Source organism: Accipiter gentilis, chromosome 6 (assembly GCF_929443795.1).
Source record: "Accipiter gentilis chromosome 6, bAccGen1.1, whole genome shotgun sequence".
NCBI classification, from domain to species: domain Eukaryota; kingdom Metazoa; phylum Chordata; class Aves; order Accipitriformes; family Accipitridae; genus Astur; species Astur gentilis.
Window position 1 is genome coordinate 20,179,400 of NC_064885.1, and position 22,887 is coordinate 20,202,286.

Here is a 22,887-nt window from a genome sequence, read left to right on the forward strand (position 1 = left end):
TGATCGTGGTGGTAGTTATAGTGTCATTTACTTACCGGTCAGGCTGGTATTATATTTTTCTTAAGATCTTGCAAAAGAGAAAGCGCTTTTGAATTACATTCATGACTTACGCTAATAGTGACCAGACTGGTGAATGTGTGGATGTAGTATATTGCATCTTTAAGAGTGCCAAGAACATTTCCCTGTGGCTTAACTGAATCTGGAAGTGAAGTTGACCTGCAGACTTGATAAAACTGCTTTCTGAATCCTGGAGATGGTCCCTTCATTTTTGCTAAGAAGAGAAAGAAAAATTTGGTGATAGTATTATTGTGCCGTGATGCACAAAGAATGTGATTATTCAAGAGAAAAGCATCTTAGTGAGAACAGAGGGATCAAAAGGAGAATTTGCCACTTTGACTGGGATCCTGGGTTTCGCCCTAGTTAAGTACCTGGGACTTGATGTATGAGATGCGCTTTGAAGCACTACAGATTTTCCCAGCTGGGAATAATATGCCTACTTGGATACACTGTATCAGGAGAACTAAATTTAGGTTTTAAAAGTTGCATCTTTTACTGACTGGCCCATGATGTCTTTTAAGGTGGCTGCAGAAGACTGAAAGCTTACATTTAAGGGAAAAGAGGTGAAGAAAAAAAATGTGCAGTTTGCATTTAAACTGAACCTGCTACTTCTTAGCAACACTCAAGTGAAAAAGACCCAACAACCAAAATGTCAAGAGTGGATCTTTTTCAAGTTATAAATTCCTGAAATTACAGAGCTTTTCCTTCACCCATCTTATGCATTTAGCTGAGTGCTTAATGAATGACAGTTTCTCTAAGATATTCCCTAGTCATAACTACATTCTATGGAGACCAGTTACAGCATCGTTATCATCTCTTACTCTATGAACCTGTTATGTTAGGTTAATAATGGTTGCAGTGGGAAGGCGTGATCCAGCCCTCTGAAGCCAAGATCTTGCTAACATTCCTGTAAATGATTGAAGATACATGAATAATCTTACTGAGTTCATTTGCCTCTTAATTTCTAACTACCACCTTGAAAAGCAGATTCAAGTAGTATGTCTACGAATTCTGCTTTGTACTGTTTTTAAGACATGGCAGGAGTTCAGATCCTTGCTGTAATACAAATACTGTGGTTGCTACAATTTGTAGCAGAGATAAGTACTTTTAGTCTAAAAGGAGAATTTTTCTTTTATGGTTCCCACAAATCATAGTGGTCAAGGTGGTAGTGTGTCTGCTTTCCTCCCAATCAGAATACATTGTGTTGCTGTTCTAGTCCTCTGAAGAGTGCATTGGGATCGCAGGGAGCTTGGTGACAGCTGCCCTCAGGAATGCTGGGTGGTACCTTGCAAACACTCTCATCTTTGTCACCTCTGCCAAGCTGTCCGAGGGGAAGCTCATTAGCGCTGGGGTGGGAAGCTCAAGGAAGGCATGAGCACTGCAAGGTGGTAGAAGCTCAGAGGTGGCCCAGTTTCCCATGTGCCAACATCAAGGTCCAGGAATACACTGTTTGAAGCATGGTGGTGTTACACAGTGGCATCTGTTTCACTAGAAAATCAAATTGCCTGGATAAACTAGTTTGTTCTTTAAAAACCTGTGCACCAAAGATACTCATATGAACGCTCAGACCATTCACAGTGATCCAGTTCCAGACTGAGACTTGCAAGTCTTCAAGCTCACAGTTTTACGCTGTTTTTTTTTCAAGCTGGGTAACTGTTCCACCACTCTGAGCTGGAACTGCGCTTGAAGCAGTTACCTTCTGATGTGTGCTGATTGTGGCATGCAGTGACAACCAGGCATAGTGCCCAGAGACTGCTGTACCTTGCTAGCGTGTGGTCCATATGTGTGAAAGTAAATCTCATTCATATCCAGGGATGCTGAATCTCTAGGATGCTTCAGCCAGAGCCAGTTGGAAAAGAGCAAATGCATTCTTCTGATGTTCAGACAAATGCAAACAGCAGTCTGTTTCTCTTGAGTTAGTTGAAAATGTTGTGAAAGGCTCTATTTAATATTGTCTGGGATAAAATGTCCCATTGAGATGTTTTGCCTGTCCCTTTCCCTTCCTTATGCTTCTTGTTAGTGGTCCCAACCATGCCTGTGTATGTGCTGAAATGTGAGCCCTAATGGAAGAGTCGGGTAGGCGGGGAAGAAGTAGCTGGGCAAATGTAGGTCTTAAGGGCGAGTCCAGCATAAAGTAATCTCTTATAATCCCTGGAAAATGTTATTTCAAAGAAAGAAAGATGTAAAGAAATGTAAAAGAAATCTAACAGCTCTGTCCCATGAAATGTAAACCCATCTTCGGCACTAAATGAATATGCAGGGCTTACTCTGAGTGTAAAGATCCCATAATGCATAGCAATTAACACCATAGATAGTAATACTTATGAATACGTCCAAAGGAAAGTTGAGTTGTAATTGTTGTGGGAATCGCAACTTCAATTTTTTAAGACTTCTATATTTGAAAATGCCCCCTAAATTGGTAATTTTGATCCCATTAACCACACAAAGACTTGCAGAGAAACTAAACATCAAAGAACATGGGAGAAGTGGGTTTTGTTTCTTTGAGTACTGCTACAGCTTCAGAAGTATGAGCGGACCTGAAAGTGTGTACGGGGGAATCTTTAAATGGTTTTTAAAAAAAAATAAAATCCTTGCTCTAAAATTTCTACTGCCAAATTTCATCACAGACAAATTCCTTGCAGCTGAGCTGCAAACCTCTATGAAAATAGGGGTTTACAGTGGAAACACTGACTAACTATAGCTATGCAGTCCCATGAATAATGACACTCTAATTATGCCTTATGATTTACCAAGACCTGGTTTCTGTAGAGCTCATGAGCTTTTGCTGGTTGCTGGTTTTGAGAGCAAGGTCTTTTTTTCTTGACTGTGGTTTGCTTCCTTTTGTTCATATTACGTTGGCACATACTTTTTGAAAAGCCTTTCTCTGAAGGGAGCTGGGCAGACAGCTATGATTAAGTATGAAATGATTGGGTGAGCTGTTTGTCAAAGTTATAAATAGGATACCACACAAACCCAACACTAATCTCACTGAAAGACAGATACTGGCAACATTTCTTAGTCATCTGTTCCTGACGCTCAGGGGAGAACAGCTACACTTCCATTAAGTTTTCAAACCTAAGTTGCCTAAAATAAATTTCTCTGGTAAAATTTCGGGCATATGCACTATGAGCCACACTGAGATCTAGCAGGGCGTTGGAGTTTTAAGTGTTTGTCCCAGTTTAAGCCTGGTCCTCTGGGTCACCCCTCTGTGCGGGGGTGAAAGGTGATGGTTTGTGGAAACAGAAATCTGTTCGTGAAGCAGTTGTGGCAGGACCAGACTGATGCCCTCATCTCCTCATACCACTGGATTAATTTTAAGGGTAGAAGTGGAGCTCTTTATGGATAACCATTGCATCTTTGGGTTTAGAGGCAGCTGTCTGTAATCTGCTTTTGGAAGGTGAGATGGAGACATACAAAGAAGAGCAATGGCACAGGTTTCACCTATGTGCTTCTGCAACCAGAAGTGAAAGGCAGCGTATTTAATTCTTTCTGCTGCAGATCTCTCGCGTGCAGTGGCTAGAGGCTTCTGCAAGACTCCAATCTTGATGCTGGTACTCATCCATCCAAGTTCTGCATCAGCTTTGTCAAACTGGAGGCCCGCAATTTCATGTTCCCACAAGATTACCCCATACTTGCCATTTCCTTTCACAGTGGCTCAGATTGTAGGAAAGAGCTCCACAGTTCTTCAGTGCTTTTGCTGCTGGCCAAAACATTTATGTGACAAATAAAGCAAAGCAATAGCTGAAGAAGAACGAAGCATTTCTGGGGCTGATAAAAGCTTCAAGTTGCAAAGTGAAAAAGCCCACAGCAACCCGAATTTGCCCCTCCAATCCTGCACCTTCCCACATCCCTGCCAACACATACAGCAAAGAGATTTAGAGGAAGTATAAGCACTCCTAATTTATGGCACAAGCCAACTCGGCATAGGTAAAGTCTTTTAAATTTTTACAAAGATCTAAAAAAAGGGGTGATCTTGAATTTGTGGGGTTCAGACAGTTCGTGACATGCATCTTTTTATCTTTGATTTTGAAAAGTGTACAGACATTTATGGAATTTAAGATTAATGAGTGTCATTAAATGTAATTCTTAAATTTTTAGGCATAGGCAGTTTGGTTTGTGAACTCTCAGAATCAGATTCAGATCCAAGAACTTAGTTTGTTTAATAACTACTTAAAGACAAGGTTTTTTGCAAACTCAGGAGTCATTTTCATTCTTACCAGCAGACAGAGTGGTTGAGGTTTTTTAGTTTGTTTATTTTCCCTTGGGAGATTTTTGTTGCTAGAAGGCAAAATCCTTCTTGGACACAAACATCCTCCTGCAGGAAGGGAACGAGCCACCCACGCAGTCCCCAGTGCTAGTGTCTGTAGCTGTGCTGAGCAGGAGGAGGCAGTGTGCGGTCCTCACTTGGGTGAGCTAGCAACCAGGAGTGTGGCTCATCAAGGTGGGCAGCCATGGCAGCCCACTTGTGCATCATGCCCAGCCTCCTCCTCCGGTGTGGTATGTCCTGCTCATCACAGCATCCCATGAGGGGGGCAGAGGGATAAGAAATAGGGGGTGCTCTGTAGGAGCCCAGTGTTGAGCATGTGTCTGAGACCCAGAAAGATGGATTTTCATGGTCTTCACACCAGCATCTACTGCTTGAGCAGCTTTGCTGGGGTTAGAAGGAAATGTTCTCTAAATGCTGACTTCTCCATGAGAGGTTAATCCAAGTTTGTTCTTTGCACTGAAATGATTGGGACTGGCTACAAGCACTCTCCATTCTTAAGCAACAAGCTCGCTGAAGCTCCTTAGTCTTTTTATCCCAAAATAGCCCAAAGTGCAGTATCACCATTTTCCTTGCAGGGCTTCAGCAGTGGGACTGGAAAAGCCTTTTGGTTTTGACCAAACCCTTCATCAAGTTCCTGTCATGGATTTTTTTATTTTTTTTTTAAATGGAGAATAAACCAAAAGCCTTCACTTCTTAAACCTCTTAGTGGGAAAAGCATCTTTAATCCTCAGTTTACTACTGAGATTCCTTTTCCAGTCTGATCCTTGCCCTGGCAAGCTGCCAGGGCACAGGGAAGAGCTGGCAGTTTCTCCAGTAGATATTTTTCTGAGAAGGAATTGGAAGAAAAGATTCTGCTTAATGAATTGCTCTGCCTCCTATGTAATAACATATTTATGTTGTTATGAAGCCTCCAGCGAAGCTGCATCTGATAAGAGTGAAAGGTTTCCAGTTTGATCTTATTTTAGATTGCATCAAACCAAGGATAAAAAGACTCTTTGTTCCAAGAAGAAAAAAAGAAAAAAAAGAACCAAAACATCTGGTGAGAAGCTGATGGGCTCAGGACAAGTCTGAAAGAGGTTGATAGTGATGGATTACGACACACAACTTCAATACGTCCCCACAAGTGTTATGTGAAGAGACAAGATAATTCTTCCCTTGTCTAAGATTCTTTTTAAGGGTTTTCTGTTTTTCAGAGAAGGGGAGAGGAAAGAGCGTAACAGTGAACTCCCTGTGTGTTTCTCCATGATCCTTGCAACTAGTCTAGTCTGAACTGAAGGCTTCTTTCAAGACTCATGTATTTGGAGAGTGCTAATTGTAGACCATATCCCAGCTCCTCTTTGAAGCCTTTCATGGTGGATCATCTACTTTGCTGGAACAGAGACCTGCTCAGGAGCTCCCCAACGGAGGATCCAGTGCCCAGAAGAGGACGTGAGGAGCATTGGGTTTTGTGTGTTCAGTCAGGTCTGCTATATAGAGGTCCTTCATTGCTTGTGGTACCTGAGGATTTGGCCCTTATTCTTTCCTTCCTCTCTCAAACCACTAAAAAAGGTATTTTCTACTGCAAATTATGAAGCGTTTCCTACTTTGTCCTTAAAAACAGGCTTGCATCATTGCACCCTATGCTGATTCCTGCTGCATGTGCACAGCTTGCAGTTGGAGGTAGAGTCAGACCCACGTAGCTAAGGGCAGATCCAGGTCCTGAGTGAGAAACTGGGGGGAGCAGTGTGATGGGAAGGGGTGTTCTGTTTCATTCAGAAAGGCACTCCCAAAACCCAAAGGAGCAATGCGTGGGTAAAGTGCTTTCGTGCAGATCTTTTCAGTGAGAATCAAGTCTGTTGTCAGCATTTGTGACATTTTCTCTGTTCCCTTTCTTTAGGCAGTTTGCCACTGTAGCATACATAGATGACATTAGGATTTTCAGACTGTCATTTCTGAAGGCACTCTTATCTACTCGGTACTTGATATTTTTCCAGGACACAGAGGTGGCTCTTTCCCCTCTGTTAATTAACTTTTTTTGCCCATGTTTGCCTGCCTTATAAATTCCTCTGACATCAGGTTCTAGGATTAAACAAATTGATACCACGTTTCTAGTGTGAGTGTGACACTGAGCTGACCGCCTTGGAGCCTGAAAAATTTTGACACATGAACAGAGCAAATACAGAGGAAATTCCCATTCAGCCTCCCCTACACCCTCCTGCCCGGCTCCCTGGGAACCAGGCTGCTGCCTTGAATAGCCTGTGTTGGTAGGAAACAGGGCAGTCCCAAAGCCTTCCCACCCATCAGTGGTTTTCTGCTCCAAGGATGCCAGTTGTGATATTTTTCAGAAATACCTGTATGTATTCACTGTGTCCGGGCTTCACTGCGATGCAATTACAGAACAGTGCTAACCTGGTAGGGAGCCAACTCCACGCAGTAGCCAGATTAAGTTGTCTTATTTGGTTAACAGTGTTTTGGTAGTTTGTTAAATCCTGGTAGGAGTAAAAAGGTAAGGAGTGGAAAGAGCAAATCTTACAGATTATCTGCTCTTGGTTGATCACTTCTGTTGCTATAATCCTGGTCTGAATGATGAGCTGTGGGAACAAGCATTTAACGTTTTGCTATTGTCTTGTCTTTAAACATGTACATTGTTTTAACAGAATAAGCATATTCTCTAGCTATTTTTTCCAGTTTGCTGTTTTTATCACTGGTGTGGAATGTAGTGCTTGTTTTCTTTATCTGGAACGAAAACATTAGTTCACCTCAGATAGCACAAGCTATTTGATCAGCCAGCAGATGGTAAGGCATTATAAAAGCTGCTGACACGGGACAAATTCAGACCTGTGGTGTGCAGCTTGAAAAGACTTCATGCTCTTGTTATCAGTCCCTCAAGATACTCAGCTACTCCCTCAGCAGCAGCAAAGAGAAGCAGGAGTTGGTTGTGCTAGAGTCAAATCCCTCTTGCCTTACTGAGGCCAGGAGGCAGCAGCAATGTGTGTGGGGAGGCCAGCATGGATGCAGCAGGTGAGACAGCGCCTGCTTCTTCCCTGCAGTCCTCCATGTGTGAGCTGTGACACTGCTCTGCAGTGGCCTTGGGCTGGCTGAGGTTAACCTGGGTCTTGCTACATAGCACGTGCTGAGGTCCATGAGGGGTTTCTGCAGGGTGCTGGTGAGGCAGACAGGTTCTCTCTGGCTGTCCTCTCCCCCTTGCTGCGTTAGCTCCCAGTCTGCCTCATCCAAGATGCTCACCAAGTCCATGGTGGGTCTGGTTCCCAGCTATACCCTGCCACCTCTGTTTCTTATCCTGAGAGTGCTTCTTGGTATGAAAGTGCAGGAAAATCATGACTTCACATGTGCACAGCCCTTCCTCATGACCATATTCTGCCCCTTATTTCTTGGCCAGCCCGTAGTCCTGCCCTACCGTGCATATCCTCAACCCATGGTATCTCTAAGATTGGGGAGAACATGGCTCAGTGCATTTTTATCAAAGTGTGAATGTTTGCCATACAGTACTTAACATTCAGGCCTGCTATGATTCCTCTGACGTTATGCGCAAACTTAAGCCAAAAGAGACGATACTCTCAATACATAATCAGAAAATAGAAGGTATCATAGTTTGCCGACAGCTGACTGCAAATCAAAGGAACAGGCTGCACAGTACTTAGCTAGCACCTGCCTTTGCAATATGGGAAAATTCCTGATTTGCACTCTCCTTAATAGAGCGGTCTGGTAGCCAGTTCTGTTTGATGTTAGCAGCTACTATGAGAGACCAGCTGTACAGCCAGACACCTTACACAAATATTATGGGGTGTCAGTGTTGGGAAGTGGCTTGCCAGCTGATGTTTCTCGGTGCATCTAGAATGAAAAGGGCATGAAGAGCTCTTCCAAGGGCAGTCAGCCAGAACTCTCTCCTCGTCCAAATGTTTTTTGGGTACCCCCATTTCCTTTAGGAGTTATCTGTGACAAGACTGGGTTTCACGGTACCAGATACTTATCAGCATGCACTAAATCATGTTCTCTTTAAAGATATGTATTTCAAGAGAGATGGGGACAGGAACACCTGAAGCAGGAAAAGCTGTGAGGCATAAGGAAGGGGATTTACTTTCATTGCACTACCTCTTTGCAAGGTATTTTTAACATCTGCACCTCCTCCAGGCTTGTTTTGCATCAGCTGCAGAAGCTCTGACACAGTTAAAAAAAAAAGATTAAAAAAAAAGCCATGATCTGCATTACACCGTTTTGTCCTCAGTTCCTGGCTGTGATGCTCATTAGTCTGGATGGGATTTAAGTGTGAAGAGGGAGAGGGCAACAGACTCTAGTGCCTACCACGGACAGCAGGAGAGGACTGGAGCTCCTCTGTTGCCCGGTGCTGTCGTGCTCACTGGCTGTACCTGGCTGGGGGCTGCATCTTGGCATCCCTGCTGTTCCTGGCAGGGGGATCTCAGCAGCGTAGGACTTCAGCAAGCCTGATTGCTTGAGACATGTCCACCAAGAAGCCCCTGAGGAGGGGGGGTTGGGCTGTAGGTGTCCTAGCATGGGGCGGGGGGGGGGGGGGGGGGCTGGACTGAGGCAGCTGGGGCTCAGTTTTGATCTAGGAGCTTGAGATGACTTTTTGGAGCAGTTTGGTGAGTGAGTGGGAGGAGGGTTACAAATATGAGGGAAGAATCATGATGGATTTATCACAGCCTGAAATAAATTAACCTCTGGGAGGAATGATTTTGTAATGATTTGCTTTTAGATACTCTGACACATCCAAATAACCCCAAACCTTCTGCAAACATTGTAATGAATTCAATCTCCAACATCCTGTGAGAAGGATAGAAATAGCACTATTTACATGGTTAAAGGAGCCAAGGACGCTTCTCTCAGTATTGCATTTTACATCTCTGGGACTGGCCTTCTCTCTTGTTTTCATGGCTATGGAGCCTCATGGTGGGGTGAAATGCAGCAGCAGTGAACAGCTAGAGAGCTTTTCTGAACTCAGTTAGCTGAGATCCTGCAGCCCCAGTGTGTTACACAACACGCTGTGGCTGCAGTGGCTCCCGGCACAGCCTGTGGCAGGTGGGCCCACGGCCGAGGGGAGCCTGCATGGGCCAGGGCAGTGAGGCCAGGAACACGTGGGAGAAGAAACAGGGATCTGAGCCCCGTCTCAGCTCATGTCAGTGGTGGCTGCGGGCATGGCTATTCCCTCTATGGGGACACTGCCACAAAGCAGGCTGTCTCCGTCCCTGAGGGGAAAGTGGTCAAGTGATTTAATATTCAGCACTCTCAAACACAGTAACGAATTTGATAGCCAAAATGATCTGCTAACCTAGCCAGCTGAGAGGACGTTTGAAGGACAATCCACGCCCATAGCCAGGCAGTGTGATATTTTCTTGTCACCAGCCTCCTGCCTATTCCTTTCCACTCCAGGGCAGTTAATCATAAATGAGATGTTTGTTCGATGCTGTTTTCATGCATGCTCTGTCCTGTCTCCGTTTCCAAGAGACCGTGAAGTCGGTGGGTTACATCCCACCCCAGCTTCGGCAGCATTTGCAGGAGGGCTGGCTCTTTCAGGGATACCTGGATTGAACCACACATTTTGGCTGCTGAAGGCTTGGGCAGGCCAATAGTTTTCCGAAGGGAAGCCGAGCATCCCAAAGTGCATCTTCTCTTACTCACAAATGTGTCTTAAATCCAGAGTGCTTAGGACAGTGCGGAGCTTGTATTGGCTCAGCCATCGAATGCACCCTGAGCGCCTCCGTGCTCCACTGCAAGGGCTGCTCAGCCGGGGGTTACAAGTCAAGGGCTGGGAGAGATGGCTGGGTTTCAGTTACAGACTTATATGGGATAGTGCAATTCTCTTTGGGCCTGACCCAGAGTTGCCTTGAGTCACTAAGAGTGTATCTGTTATCTTCAAGGAGATTTGGAGCAGCCCTCTGCTTGCTGCTGGTTTGGCTTCTGCCATGCTCACTTGCTTTCTGTAAAGCTCTTGCAGGGGCTGGGAGCATGTGCTCTCAAGCAAGCGGTTAGCAACATGTCAGCTGTGTAGAGGGAGAAATTTCTCTGACGCAGCAGTGGAGAGAACATACACTGTATCTTGCAGATTTACTCCTTGTAAAACACCTCTAGCTCTCCATAGATATCTGCAGATAATCTCCTGCCAAGTGAACCCAGAGATATTTATAGTGCAGTTTCAGCAATGACATAACGTCAAGTTAGCAAACAAATGAACTTTGAAATAAAAGGAGAGCAAAAATACGGTCAAGAGTGCATTTATTTTAAAGTCAATGAAAAGAAAGGTTAAATAATAATAGGGAATGTTTCAAGGGTGGGTCAGGTATAAAAGCAAAGAAAGCAAAGCATTTTCATAGTGCTGTAAGACTGTTTTGTGTGCACTGACTTTGAATTACAAAGACAAATGATAAAAACTTTGCTTCCCACTGAGATAAAGTGCTGTGGTGCTGAGTACCATACAAATGCCTGCAGAAAGCTAAGATAAATGCTCCTTCAAAAGGGATTGAAACTGCTCTGAATTCAAGCATTTAAAAAATTCTATATTCCATTCACAAAGTTGTGTAAAATTAAGCAATTTTAGCTATGGTTGTGACTTTTCCCTTGCTTTCTGTCTTTTTTTCCTCTGTCTCTTTCCTCTGTTCTGTGGTGCCGGCTGGCTGGAGGTTATTTGAAGCTCTGCTAGCACAGCAAGGTGTTGGACTGATGCCACCCTGCTGAAACATGCACTCTGCTTTGCCTGGGGTGGGAGTGTGGAGGTTTTTGTCTGGTCACGTCACGTTTTAATTAGAGCGCCTCACACTTCTGCTGCTCTTCATTGTTTATCAGGGAGCTTGGGCCGCAGCACAGGGCTCTTCCTCCCCGTCCATATTCCTCCTGGGGCCGGGCCCTGTTCTTCCCCAGAGGCAATCCCCACGCTTTCCCCCTTTCTTTCGTTTCTAAAACCTGTGTGGGGGAATGCACCTGACCAGCAGCTTTGACAAACATGTAGGAGTCTCTTTGCTGGGGCGGCCATGTTTGCTCTCCCTGGTTTCAGGCAGGTCTCCCGCACGAATCCTGCTTGAGGAGGTAGGGGAGACCATTGCGCAGCCAGGCCCTGCTTACTGACAGCAGGCCAGGAGATGGGCGTTCCCCAGGCAGTCAGTTCCCACTGCCTTATCTTGGTTTACCAAACCAGGAGATTTGTAAAGGGTTGTTCGTGGCTTACACTGAACCTGCAAGCCCTGGTGGGTAACAACACATGGAGAAGTGGTGGAAGTGCTCATGCTTTTGGGTGCTATCAAGTGCAAGGGCGAGCAGGATCAGGACCTCATCTGCAAAATTTATCAGCGACTGAGCCGGTGGTGGTAAAGGCAGTCTTTGGGAACCATTGGGATCCTTCGGGATCCATTTCCTTGTTTATAGTTCTTTCAGAGAGGCTGGACACTGAAAAGGCCTTTTGTCCTGAGGGCACCAAGGCAGGGTGGAAGGATGCATACTGCAGTAAAACAACTGTCAACAAAACTTCAGTCCTGTCACAAATCCTGTGGCAGCAGAAATCGGACAGAAGAGGCTGGACAAGAAGAAAGTTTTTAATCTGCCATGACAGGAAACAAAGCTGTGTCTTGTCAAAAAATTCTGCTCCCTTTTTTCTGCCTGCCTGTCACATGTCAGCAATCCTCACTTTCTTGTACAAATGCAGCTTTACAGAAATGAGCTCAGAGAATGAATTGTAACAAACTGGTTTATAAAGGAAGGAAAGGCTTAGGCAGGCACTGTAACTTAAATTGCATTTGGTATGACAAGCGCTGAGCCACAGTTTGTTTATATTTGACTCCTATTTTTTATATTGAAGCAAGTTGCTCATTTTCCTGTTGCTTTGACGGTGTGGCACAGTGATGCCTGGGTACTCACGGGGACTGGGAGGGGGGTCCCATGGGAGACTGGAGCCCACGGGACACACTGCCCTCCCTGACGCTCCTCTCAGCCAGGAGCATGACACAAGCCTGACGATGGGAGTTATTCTCCTACGAAAGCTGGTGAGCAGCAATTCCCATCACATAGGCAGGAAGACTGCTCTGTCAGTGCAAATGCACATGATAACCTGTTTTGAAAGGGCAGGCTCACCCCAGCACCCTGCAGAGGTTGCTCCACAGCTGTTTGCGAGCAGGGACCCAAGGGCCAGCAAAATGCAAACTCATCCTGAATGGCTTCTGCCTAAAATACATCAACTACAGAGCACTCCAGTCAAAATTGCTCTTAGTCAAGCTACTAATGACATGGCATTCACGAGGGTAGGACGCATGCCCAGTTTCAAAGACCTTTTACCCTAAGGCACCCATTTGCTAAGGGTTCTATCCTGGAAATAGCTAAGGACTTTAATGGGAAACTCTGTAGGACTGTGCAAGTTCAGGATTTGAAGCTGTCAAGACACACAAGATAAAACACGATTTTAAATATATGTTTCAGCTCAGCTATGACGTTAAGACAGCAGTCCTGTAAAACTGCCAGCAAAATCATTGGCAATCCCAATCAAATTATGTTAAGCATGGTAACTTCTTTGTAATTGGTTTATCTCAGTGCATGCTTGGAACAAGGAGGGGTTTTATTCTTTAAAAGAAAATAACCCTGATGTTTGATTTCATTCAAATGAATTCTTATAGCTGGGTAAGGAGAAATGTAGGGTGTGTTTGCAGGTGGATGTGTCTTTCTTTCTAAGGACTCATAAGAACTTAGGCAATTATTTTTAAAATGTTGCTGACTCTGCCTATGCAAACACTTGCTTCTCCACAATAAAGAGATTGCAGAGGACAGGAGGAGCTCCCATACTGAAGAATTTTTCAATTTGACTGCCGAGGCTTCTTGCCTTTCCTGTCCTTCCCTATAGCACAGGGTATATTCAGTCAGTGATTGTCACAGCAACCCTTTCTTGGGTGGTCTCATCTCTTTCTGGGAGATAAATTTTTCATTGAAAAAATAGTAAATGGGCAGATTTCAAAATGTGTGGAGGGGAATTAGTCACCCAAATTCCACTGGCATTCAGCACGTCTCTGTCTCACCTCTCTGGTTATGGAAATGCCTTAGGATAGGTTTTTTGGGTGGGTTGGTTTGGGAGGAGGGTGAGCGTATTGGAGTTGGGTTTTTTTCTTGACAAAGTCTTTTCAAATAGCTGTTCTAATATACATGTTAAGTCTAATGAGGACAACTAGTATGTCATTTACTCAGAGACTTCCATGTCTTCTGGAATTCTAGGCAGAGCTGGAATTCTAGGGCAGACTTTGAGCAGGAGACACTTATATTTCCCTTTTCCTTGCCCCATGTGTGAACTTTATCTCCTTCACTTTTCATTCCCTCACAATCAGCAGTGAAAAAATTTGTACCTGCATTCACACCAACCACTGTACTAATGCAGGGTAACTCAAGTTAGGAGGTAAACTTGTAAAGCCTGATGCAGATCCAGGTTACTAGGGAGCTGGAATATTTCTATGCTGAGGTTGTCTGGAGTGAAATCCTTCCTTTTCCAGACCTGGCCATTCAACTACATTTTCTTTCATTTTAGGGGAGCACCTGCGAATCTGCCCACAAGGCTATACCTGCTGCACCAGCGAGATGGAGGAGAACTTTGCAAACAAAAGCCGAAGTGAATTTGAAGCCATGATGAAAGAGGCCGGTCGCTCTGTGCAGACGACCCTAACAGTGCAGCACAGAAGCTTTGACAGTAAGTAAAACCTGCTCGGTTCCCCCCTGCTCAGGATCCAGTCACTACTTAACTTTCCAAGCACTGTCCAATCCAGGGATTCGTGCTCGACTTGCCGCCTTCTGCATCTTGCTCAATAATTTGCGTGAAATGTTGACCTTCAATAGGAATTGTACCTTTGGCAGTGTTTTTGCAAGACCAAGTCATTTTGAGAACTTCATTTCAGTGAAGCCATTGAAGGATGCTGGCAGGCACTCATACCAACAAATTGCGTACCTTGGCACCGACACAGCTTTTACGAGCATGGCGTAATCAAGTCTTACCACAGCAGCATAACATTTGAGGTAGTGATGTAAAACTTGGCACTATGCCTTGAGCTGTAAGTTGAACAATATGGTAAAGGTGAGTGGATAGCCCTCACTCGGTGGGGAGGGTTTAAGAAGGCATGGATTTTTCTTGTCCTTTCCACATAGATTGCAAATGAAAAGGTGGTTAGTTCACATTAGATGCTTATACCTTTCAGTTTCATACAAATATCAGAAAACGTTGTACAGCAGTGAGGGTTTTAGAGGCTGTGGCACATAAGATGTCGTAGAGAAACATACTCTCCAAAGTACAAGTATCCCTCCTAACGTGCTAAGCAAAGGCTAAGGATGGCTCTCTTACTTTTATTGTTCCCTGAAGAATCCATTTTGCAGTGCATAGTAAGCCTCAAGGTCTGAAGGCCACTGGAAATAAATGGTTTATTGGCAAAATTGAGGTGACCTATGACTCAGAAACTGTATCCATTATCAGATTTTGAAGAAGGTCAGACATTTAGAATCACAGTCCTCCTAACTTTATCAACAGTCATCACATGGAGTTATCGTGAAAAGAATAGGAGTTAGGGAAAGAAGCTGTAATAGCCAGAAAGGTGGAACTGGAAATTGCAAGCAGTAAATAATAGATCCAAAGAAATAAGCCTGACTTTCAGGGAGCTGATAACCAAGATTAAGTGCTTTTGCACTAAATAGAAAGAAAAAGCAGTGCATCTCTGCCAAATGCATTGTAACTGTGTGGCCAAGGTTGACCACAGCAAAGGCATTCCTTTAAAAGCTCAAAACCGACTGATTTTCACCTGCCTTAAAAAGCGATAACCAGGATTTTCAAAAGAGCCTTACAATGCTGGTTGCTCAGACTAATGTCTGAATGGGACCTGACGTAGCTGCCACTGAGAGTGATCACTGACCTCTGAAATCCAGCCCTTTGCAAGGGTTAATGCAGAACATCCACCAGCGTTGGCACCTTCTCCCTCCACTGCTTGTTGCAGCATTGGCTGGTATATCTGCTCTTTATTTTTTCCACAGACACTCAGAAGAACATAGTCCTACATCTGTCATGTAAGAGAGTGCAAAATTTGATGGCAGCCTTGAGGATTATATTGATGAGCAGAAACTGCCTACTGAAGAACTGGTTTAGTATGAGTGTGATGTTTTGGAAGATTAATAATAGTAACAGCCATAAGAATAATAGTAAGCAAAACCAAGCATATGAAGGGGGGATGCTTGTGTTGAGATGCCAGTTAGAGCTGTAAGGGCTTTCCTTTTTTTTCTTTTTTTTTTATTTTCTGCCTTGTTCCCCAGCATTTTACAAAAAGAGATCTTCATTTCTATGTTGCATACCTGAGTTTCTTTTAAGCATCAAATAAAGTAAGTGTTCAATAAGCCAAGTATTACTTAAGACCATAATGCACAGATCATTGGTGTTTTGCAGTGGGAATAACCTCACTTGAGCCCACAAGGCCAAGAAGATGTCTCCTGCTCCCATTATACCTTTTTGGTTTGCTTAACTACCCTTGCAATCAATATAGAGTTTATAATTTATGCAAGACATGATTTAAAAAAAAGTAATTCATCACATTATGTCTGAGTTTCAAGTATGACTTTACCTACAAGCAGTATTATTATTTTTTCTTTAGCTACTGCATAGATGGTTTAAAATTGAGGGAGTTCTGCTGATGGGATAATGGAATCACCTCAGCTCCTGAAACATTGCCATAGAAACGGCCCTACCTTCCAGTTAATGTTGTTAGGCTCACAGTTAACAAGACTTGTTGCACGTAGTGGTGTTTCAAGCTGTTCAATAAAAGAGTTTTTTAATGTCAGATTGAGAGTTCTAGTCTTTCTGGCACCGGCTGCCTGGTTTTGCTGGATTTCCTTAGCAGTGGCTTAGAATGCGGGTTTTGGTGTTGCAGAGGTATGGATGCACAGCTTGTCTTCATATTAGTGACTTCATTTGGCCTTAGGAGGACGTAGTGGAGGAGGCTCCACTGGATGAGGATGTCTAACACTTTCTCATAGTATTTGCAGCCTGGAGATCAGATTATTCATATATTCTCTGCTAGCAGGTGTGGCATATTGAACTTTAGGCCTGGAGCTGTCTTTTTTAGATTCATCACGGTAAATCTTGCTTCTGTAATCTCACCGCTGATCATGGCAATAGTCTCTACTTGTAAATTGCCCTGAAGCTCCAGCTAGAAAATAGCAAGGCTACAGCAATCTGCCTCTGAAGTAATATTCTCCATGCTAGTGTTCAATATTTTGCTTTAGAGAATAATTCATCCTTGCAGGTTGTGCTCTGTAAAGCCCTAAATTGTCAGAGCACCTCTACTCTGAGCTATGGCTTTGTCCTGTTGCAAGGAATTATAATCTGTTGTTCCAGTCTCACTGGCTGCTTTTGGGGCAAACACTGTGGCTAAGAGTAGAGTGTCCTTTATCTTATAGAAAGTATTTATAGAGAAAATATACATCTGAAATACAGATGACATATGATAGGTGTAGCCATATATTCAAAAGTGATATATGTGGAACAGGATCCTATGGTTTGAGTGCTCTCTCTGCATAGCAGAGGATACATGCCTTCTGGGATGCCCTTCCTCCAGGATCTGCCAGGACTAAATTTGAAGTTTAACAGCCTACAGTATTGCTTAGCTGCTTACTAGTGCCTTTGTTGTTTTGCTTTAGTTTATTGTAGTTAGCAGGATTTGGGGGCATGAGATTCGAGCTAGACATGTGGTCATTGGCTTGGTGTTAACCTTTTAGCCGAAAAGGTAGAATTTTGCTCTACAACTGATTGGTTTTAATTTAAAAAGGAAAAAAAAGCACACTGATTGGGATGGGAGCGATGGGATCGTATGCTTTTGATAAGTCAGTGTTAGGGAGGACTTTGGGGTCAGGGTAGTGGTATTTCATTAGCAGGATTATATGCACAAATTCTTTGTTAATTCTGATGTCCCAGGGCTCTTGGTCAGGCTGAGTGGGGGTCGTGTAGTTACCTGGGTGCACAGCCTGTGGCAGGGACCTACTGAAGGCTGCTAGGTTGGTTTTGGTTAGAGTTTATTTGCCTGGAAAATTGTACATACCCCATATTTTAAGAGAAAAACCTGAATAATGAAAATGAAAACAAGATAGGAGTTTTGGAGGCAGCTGGGACAGTCTCTGTTGAGACTGGTACTAAATATTGTTTTAAAGATGCAACCGACAATTATACGTGCCTCAGAGATTTTACTTGCAGGATGTGCTTGTTTTCAAACTGTTATCATCTCAGTGGATGGGAAATTTTCGGTATCTGTTGTTATAAAATGAAATACTTTGACAAGGAACTTTGTTCAAGCAGATTGTTTCAAGAAACCGATGAGAGTTGCCTGCTGCCCCCTCTGCCGGCTGCAGAACGGGAGTTAGCCAGTGAAGTCCTTTGGTTCTTGAGTTGTGCTGAGAGCAAGTTATAAACATTGGGTGGATTGGGGGGGATTCCTTGGGAAAATGAGCTTTTTTATTTGCATATCACACAACTGTATGTCAGTGTTGCACAAAGTCCTGGGACTTTCAAACTCGTGTCCTTCCCAATGCAGCTTGTGCCTCCATACTCTTTTACAGAGATGAGCCTAGAAAAACATCTGGACCATGCAGGAAAGGCCAGAGGAGTGATTTGTGATGCCTGGTCAGAGCAGTCGTGTTCAGAGCCAGTGCAGCCTGGGAAGGCTGCACGGGCTGGGGCTGCATGGCTGGCAGAGGACATGGAAAGAGGGAGCAAGAGCAAGTGGTGCTTAGAGTGACAGTGAGGCGCTACAAGCAGCAAGGAACAAGGCTGTTTGTCTAGTCTTGATGAAAGCTCCCTTGTTGAGAGTCTAATCCTTGTCCATCTCTCTCTTTTCTCCCTTTTTCCCCACTTAAATCACTTTTTAATAATACTGCAATGCTGTGCCAATCTTTCCTTCCCAATCATTTTGGTACACTTAGCAAGCACTCCCTGTGTGTCTGCTGACCTTTAGCTGTGAGCCAGGAAATCTGTCCTTTCAGAATTGTTTCATGTTTTCAAGAAATATCAACAAGCCGAACTGGCTTTTATTCCACACTGCACAGTCTAAAAATGACTTGTAGCTCTCATAAATTCTGGGATTTTTAAGCTGTGGCAATCAAATGCAGATTAAAAATTACGTATTTCATAAGTGGCTGCTCATTGGAAAGCTGATGTCATGTAAAAGCTTTTGTAATGTCCACTGTTGGTAGCTGGAAATTGCGTATGCAAACACAGACCATACAGATAATTAACATTATCTGAGAGTTAGTTTTAGACAGTCAGATATTTCTTATGAAGATGAATCATCGTTTTAAAGGTTACAAGGTGGGGAATCTCCTAGAAGCTGTTACACACTCACTGATGGTTTAGATTTTAGAGATTTCTAAAGGTCCCTTGTTTAAAATTCAACCAAATGTGTCTTTGTCAGAGGAACTGACTGAACCCACGGTACCTAATTTTTCAGTCCTTAAAAGGACTCTTTGCGGAGAGAGGCATATATACATACATTTATTTACATATACTGTGGATGCTTAAGGAAGCTGTTCAGGAGGCTGTGGAGTAAGCCCAGCAGGCAGAGCTCTGTCCTACCCCACTGACTTTAAACCTGCATCTGAATTTTGCAGGTGTTTTCTCAGTTGATGATAACATGAACCAAACCCTGCCAGCTGGAAAATTAAAGGTATCCCAATTTGGTCGCACACACACCAAAAGATGTGTTCTGAGAGATGTGGGACTACTCTGTGCAGAAAATGATTGACACAGGACTAAAGCAATGATTGTCTGGGCCACAGGGACTGCAGTGCCTGTGTCCCCAGACACATTGCCCCAACACAACTGCTCTGCACTTCCAGCGTCCTGCTGCCACTGCTCTCAGCTGTGGGTGTTTCATGGAGATATCATGTGGTTTGAGTTTGGTGAGGTGCTGCCTAAAAGATACTGTGTTTATGTAGAAACAGGAAAGAAATCTTCCAGGGGCTGGTTATACCTCAAAATATGGAAATGCTGCTGTGTTTTGAAATAAATTCCTTTGTTTCAAAGGTTGTGGAAAGGAGCACTTCTGGAGCCAGCGGTGTGCCTGTGGCAGTCCCAGCCTGTGCTCAGTGAGCTGGCTACCTCCCGCTGCCCCTGGCATCGGCACTGGCTGCTCCCTAGGGCCAAGCATTTGCGTTTGGACTTTAAATGTATTGCTTTTGATCCAGAAGCCCCTAATTAGCCAGGAACACTCTTTTTTGTGCTAAGTCCCCACGCTGGGGCTCTGCCCCTGAAAATGTGGTGTGTGGCCTCAGTTGGTGGCCTTGGCCATGGGCTCAGCTCTGCAGAAGAGCGCTGACCTCCAGGGCATCCAGGGCAGATGGGAGGTGGCAGTGGGTCCCAGTGCCTGCAGGGCAGCAGGCTTACCCGTCCCTCCAGGTGCATGGTGGGGACATCGGGATGACTTCCACAGCTCACCTGATGTTAGCTTTTCCAAACATCAATATTGCATTGGCCTTCTGCTGGTCTTGTAACTGAACATCTAATATCAAGCAGTGCCTGTGCACAGGCATCTTTTCCAATCTGAAAATTATAAACAGACCTAAAACACTTCAGCCCCCAAACAAAAAGCTAGTAGAGTCAGGAAAACCGAAGGAAGAGGGGGGAATTAAGGGAGGAAGGTGTTTGAGATAAGCAGGAAGCTTAAAAATCCTTTTTCCTAGTGACATGGCAAAGAAACAGGAGGAAAAGAAACCTGGGGGTCAATCACTTTTGCTAAATAAATGTTCATCACCTGCACTGTATTTCTCTGACAGGTCAGGGGTACCCTGTTTGGCAAAATTGTGCTGCTCAAAACACTGTTAATTGTTTTGTGACCCCTCCTGCATGGTGCTCGGGCAGCATCATTCAGAAGAAGCCCAGTTGTCCCCCAGCTTTGCCTCTGGGGCACGTTATCAACAGTACTTACAAGATGGGCTATCAAAGATGATTCCTTTGGCTCCTCTGGACTTCCTGTCCTTAGGGTTGGTTTTGGGATGAGATAGAGAGAGAATGTCCTTTAACCTGGAAATAAAAAAGCACGGTCCCAGGTGGATCCAGGACAGAGAAACAAGTAAGGGGGTTCCCTTGGAGGCCTCCTTAGAAGGAAGGGAGCAAGCACCCACGCTTGCCTCCTTCCTTCTTTCCCCCAAGGAACAACCTTAAGAAAACCCCAGCACAAGGCAGGACTGATGCTAGTCCGGCTGTCACTCCCCTGCAATCATGCTCCGCAGAAAGAAGATGCTTTCATGTGTGGTGCTGAGCATCTCGTTTGGTATTTATGGTTTCCTGGAATGGGGTGTGGCGTCTACTGAGGCGCATTCCTGGGCTCGGCAAGATTAATCCTGACAGGTAGCTGCCTCGGGAAAGCAAATGCTTAGACTCACCTGTAACAGCTCCAGCACCTGGAGTTTTCTCTCCCCTTACAGCCACTTCTTTTCACATTTAATCTGTAAGGCTCTGTTGTGTGCTGCAGGGTATACTGCGATGTACGTGCAGCACTTTGCTTAACAGATGGCATAGGCACAATATTCTCTTTTATAGAAAGAAAAAAGAACAAAATAAGGCAGTGGCAGCGGCTGGGATGAGAGCACTGCACTGGGGTGCCTCCTGCAAGGGCTTGCACACCCCAAGAGGTGAGCTGCTTCATCCCTGCAGAAGTCAGATTAGGTAGAAAAGGTAGATCAGGCATCTTGGTGTCAGCACCTGTCACCGTGTTTGTCACACTCAAAAAAAGCTGCTTCTGAGTGCTCAGAGAACAGTGAAATGTGCATCTGCTTGGGGACATAAAAGAAAGCACCTGCTCCTCTGAGATACTGGATGACACAGGCATATTTTGCAAGAAATTAGTGATGTCCAGATAGTCATTTCAGAAGAAAGTGTTGGCAGAGTTTATTTTAACGTTCGGGAATCAATGCACAAATCTGTTTGAAAACCTCTGATTTCACAGAGTAAGCAGCCAAGCAGCCAAACTTTTATTACAAGCACTGGATGTTGCCTTCAGTGACTGAAGAAGCATTACACCCAGGTGGCTGGATGGAGGTCAGAGCAGTGAAACAGGGGATGAACAGCTGAGGTTTTTCTGCATGGCTCTGCAGAACAGCCTGTGTCTTGAGCCAGTTTATGCTCAGCCATCTTCCAACTGGTTTACTGGTTTCCACATGAAGCAGTTTTCACCCTTCAGCTCTCTGATACTCAGTGTTTCTCATAAGAGGAAAATACTAGGATTTCCTGGGCTGCTCTTATTGCAAAGAAATGTAGGTGCTCTGAGTCAGCTCTTGAGTGGGTAATTGCCCCCCAGCTTAGCACTTGCCAGGAATCACATCTTTGTTCCTAGCTGGATGCTGTGGTAATTTGGGAGCATCAAGGGCTCCAGCAGCAAGGTGCTATCCCTGCTTACAGATTGGCATACACAATAGGCTTGAAAATACACTACTGAAATATGTGGCATGTCCTGACATAACAGGTTGTATTATTTTGAGTACTTCAAGATACCTGTTCTCATTTGAGATGATAGGAGTACTTTGTTCTCTCTCATCAGAAATGCTTGCAGCAAACTGTTGATTCTGCTTTATTAGTTATTGGCATTGAAGTAGCATACTCATAGAGCCAAGAAGCTTCTTGTAATGCACTGCAGAGCATCCTGCCTGGCTGAGACTCAACCTGTGGTCCAAGGACTTTGCTTAAACAAAAACAAACAAACCAACAAACTGTTTTGGGTGAGTGGACTGTGGAGGGAAGAGATAAGTGGAAAGTCATATGACAGGTTTCTGCTAGAGGTAGGAACAGAGCTCAAGTCCCTTGGCTTTGGGTAAGGTGCAGGAGGACCAGAAGTCCCTCTAGTTCCTAAAATGCAGTGATCCTCTTCTGATAAGAGAGCAAAAGCCATCATGTCATTCCGTGTCTTACAGGGGTTTATCAACCAAGACCTTTCCATACATTCATTCTCAGCACCCTCAACCTAAGAGGGAATAGGCAGTGGCTCTAAATGCCACTGGGTCATTGGTATGAGTGGTTTTATGTGTAAGGCTCCTTCCAAAGTGGAAGCAATGATCAAAATCGTGAGGGAGGTCTGCAAACAACTTGTATAAATGGGTGCAAGGGTATAACAGAGTTTTTTGGCATGTGGTAACCTGTGTGATTAGTGGAGTTGGGCGGATTTTTAGAGTGTAGCATGAGCACCGGAGGTATGAATGGGAGCTTGAAGGTGCTCTGTGCCTATGAAAACTAGTCTGAGAATTGATCTATCTACAGGGAGAGTCAAAGATAATCCCTTGTTGTGGTAGAAAGAAGCTGAATGCCTTTGCTGACAACATTTCACCTTTGTATTTGCTATGGCTGCTTAAGGATGCTTCACTTCTCCCCCACTTTCCTATTCTCATTTCATTTCCTCCCTTCAGACCACAAAGCTTCTTGCATTTAAAAGCACAGCTAATACGGTGTAGTATGTGCAGAGCTTTTTCCAGTGCCTCATTTTCCTTCCAGGCTGTGTTGGGTATTTTGATTCTATTTTTTGTATTTTCTGAAATCAGCCAGATTAGAGGGAAAGAAAACCCTCATTTTACCCAGC

At 44.3% G+C, this 22,887-nt stretch overlaps 1 protein-coding gene across 1 annotated transcript in view; it reads left to right on the plus strand.

Annotated features, from left to right (window-relative positions):
- Positions 1–22,887, plus strand: part of LOC126039390 (glypican-1-like) — a 200,351-nt gene that overhangs the window by 105,775 nt on the left and 71,689 nt on the right. The window contains exon 2 of the mRNA XM_049802470.1: positions 13,833–13,991. Within this exon, the coding sequence (XP_049658427.1) occupies positions 13,883–13,991 (109 nt within the window). The 5' untranslated portion in view covers positions 13,833–13,882. The remainder of the gene's footprint in view (positions 1–13,832; positions 13,992–22,887) is intronic.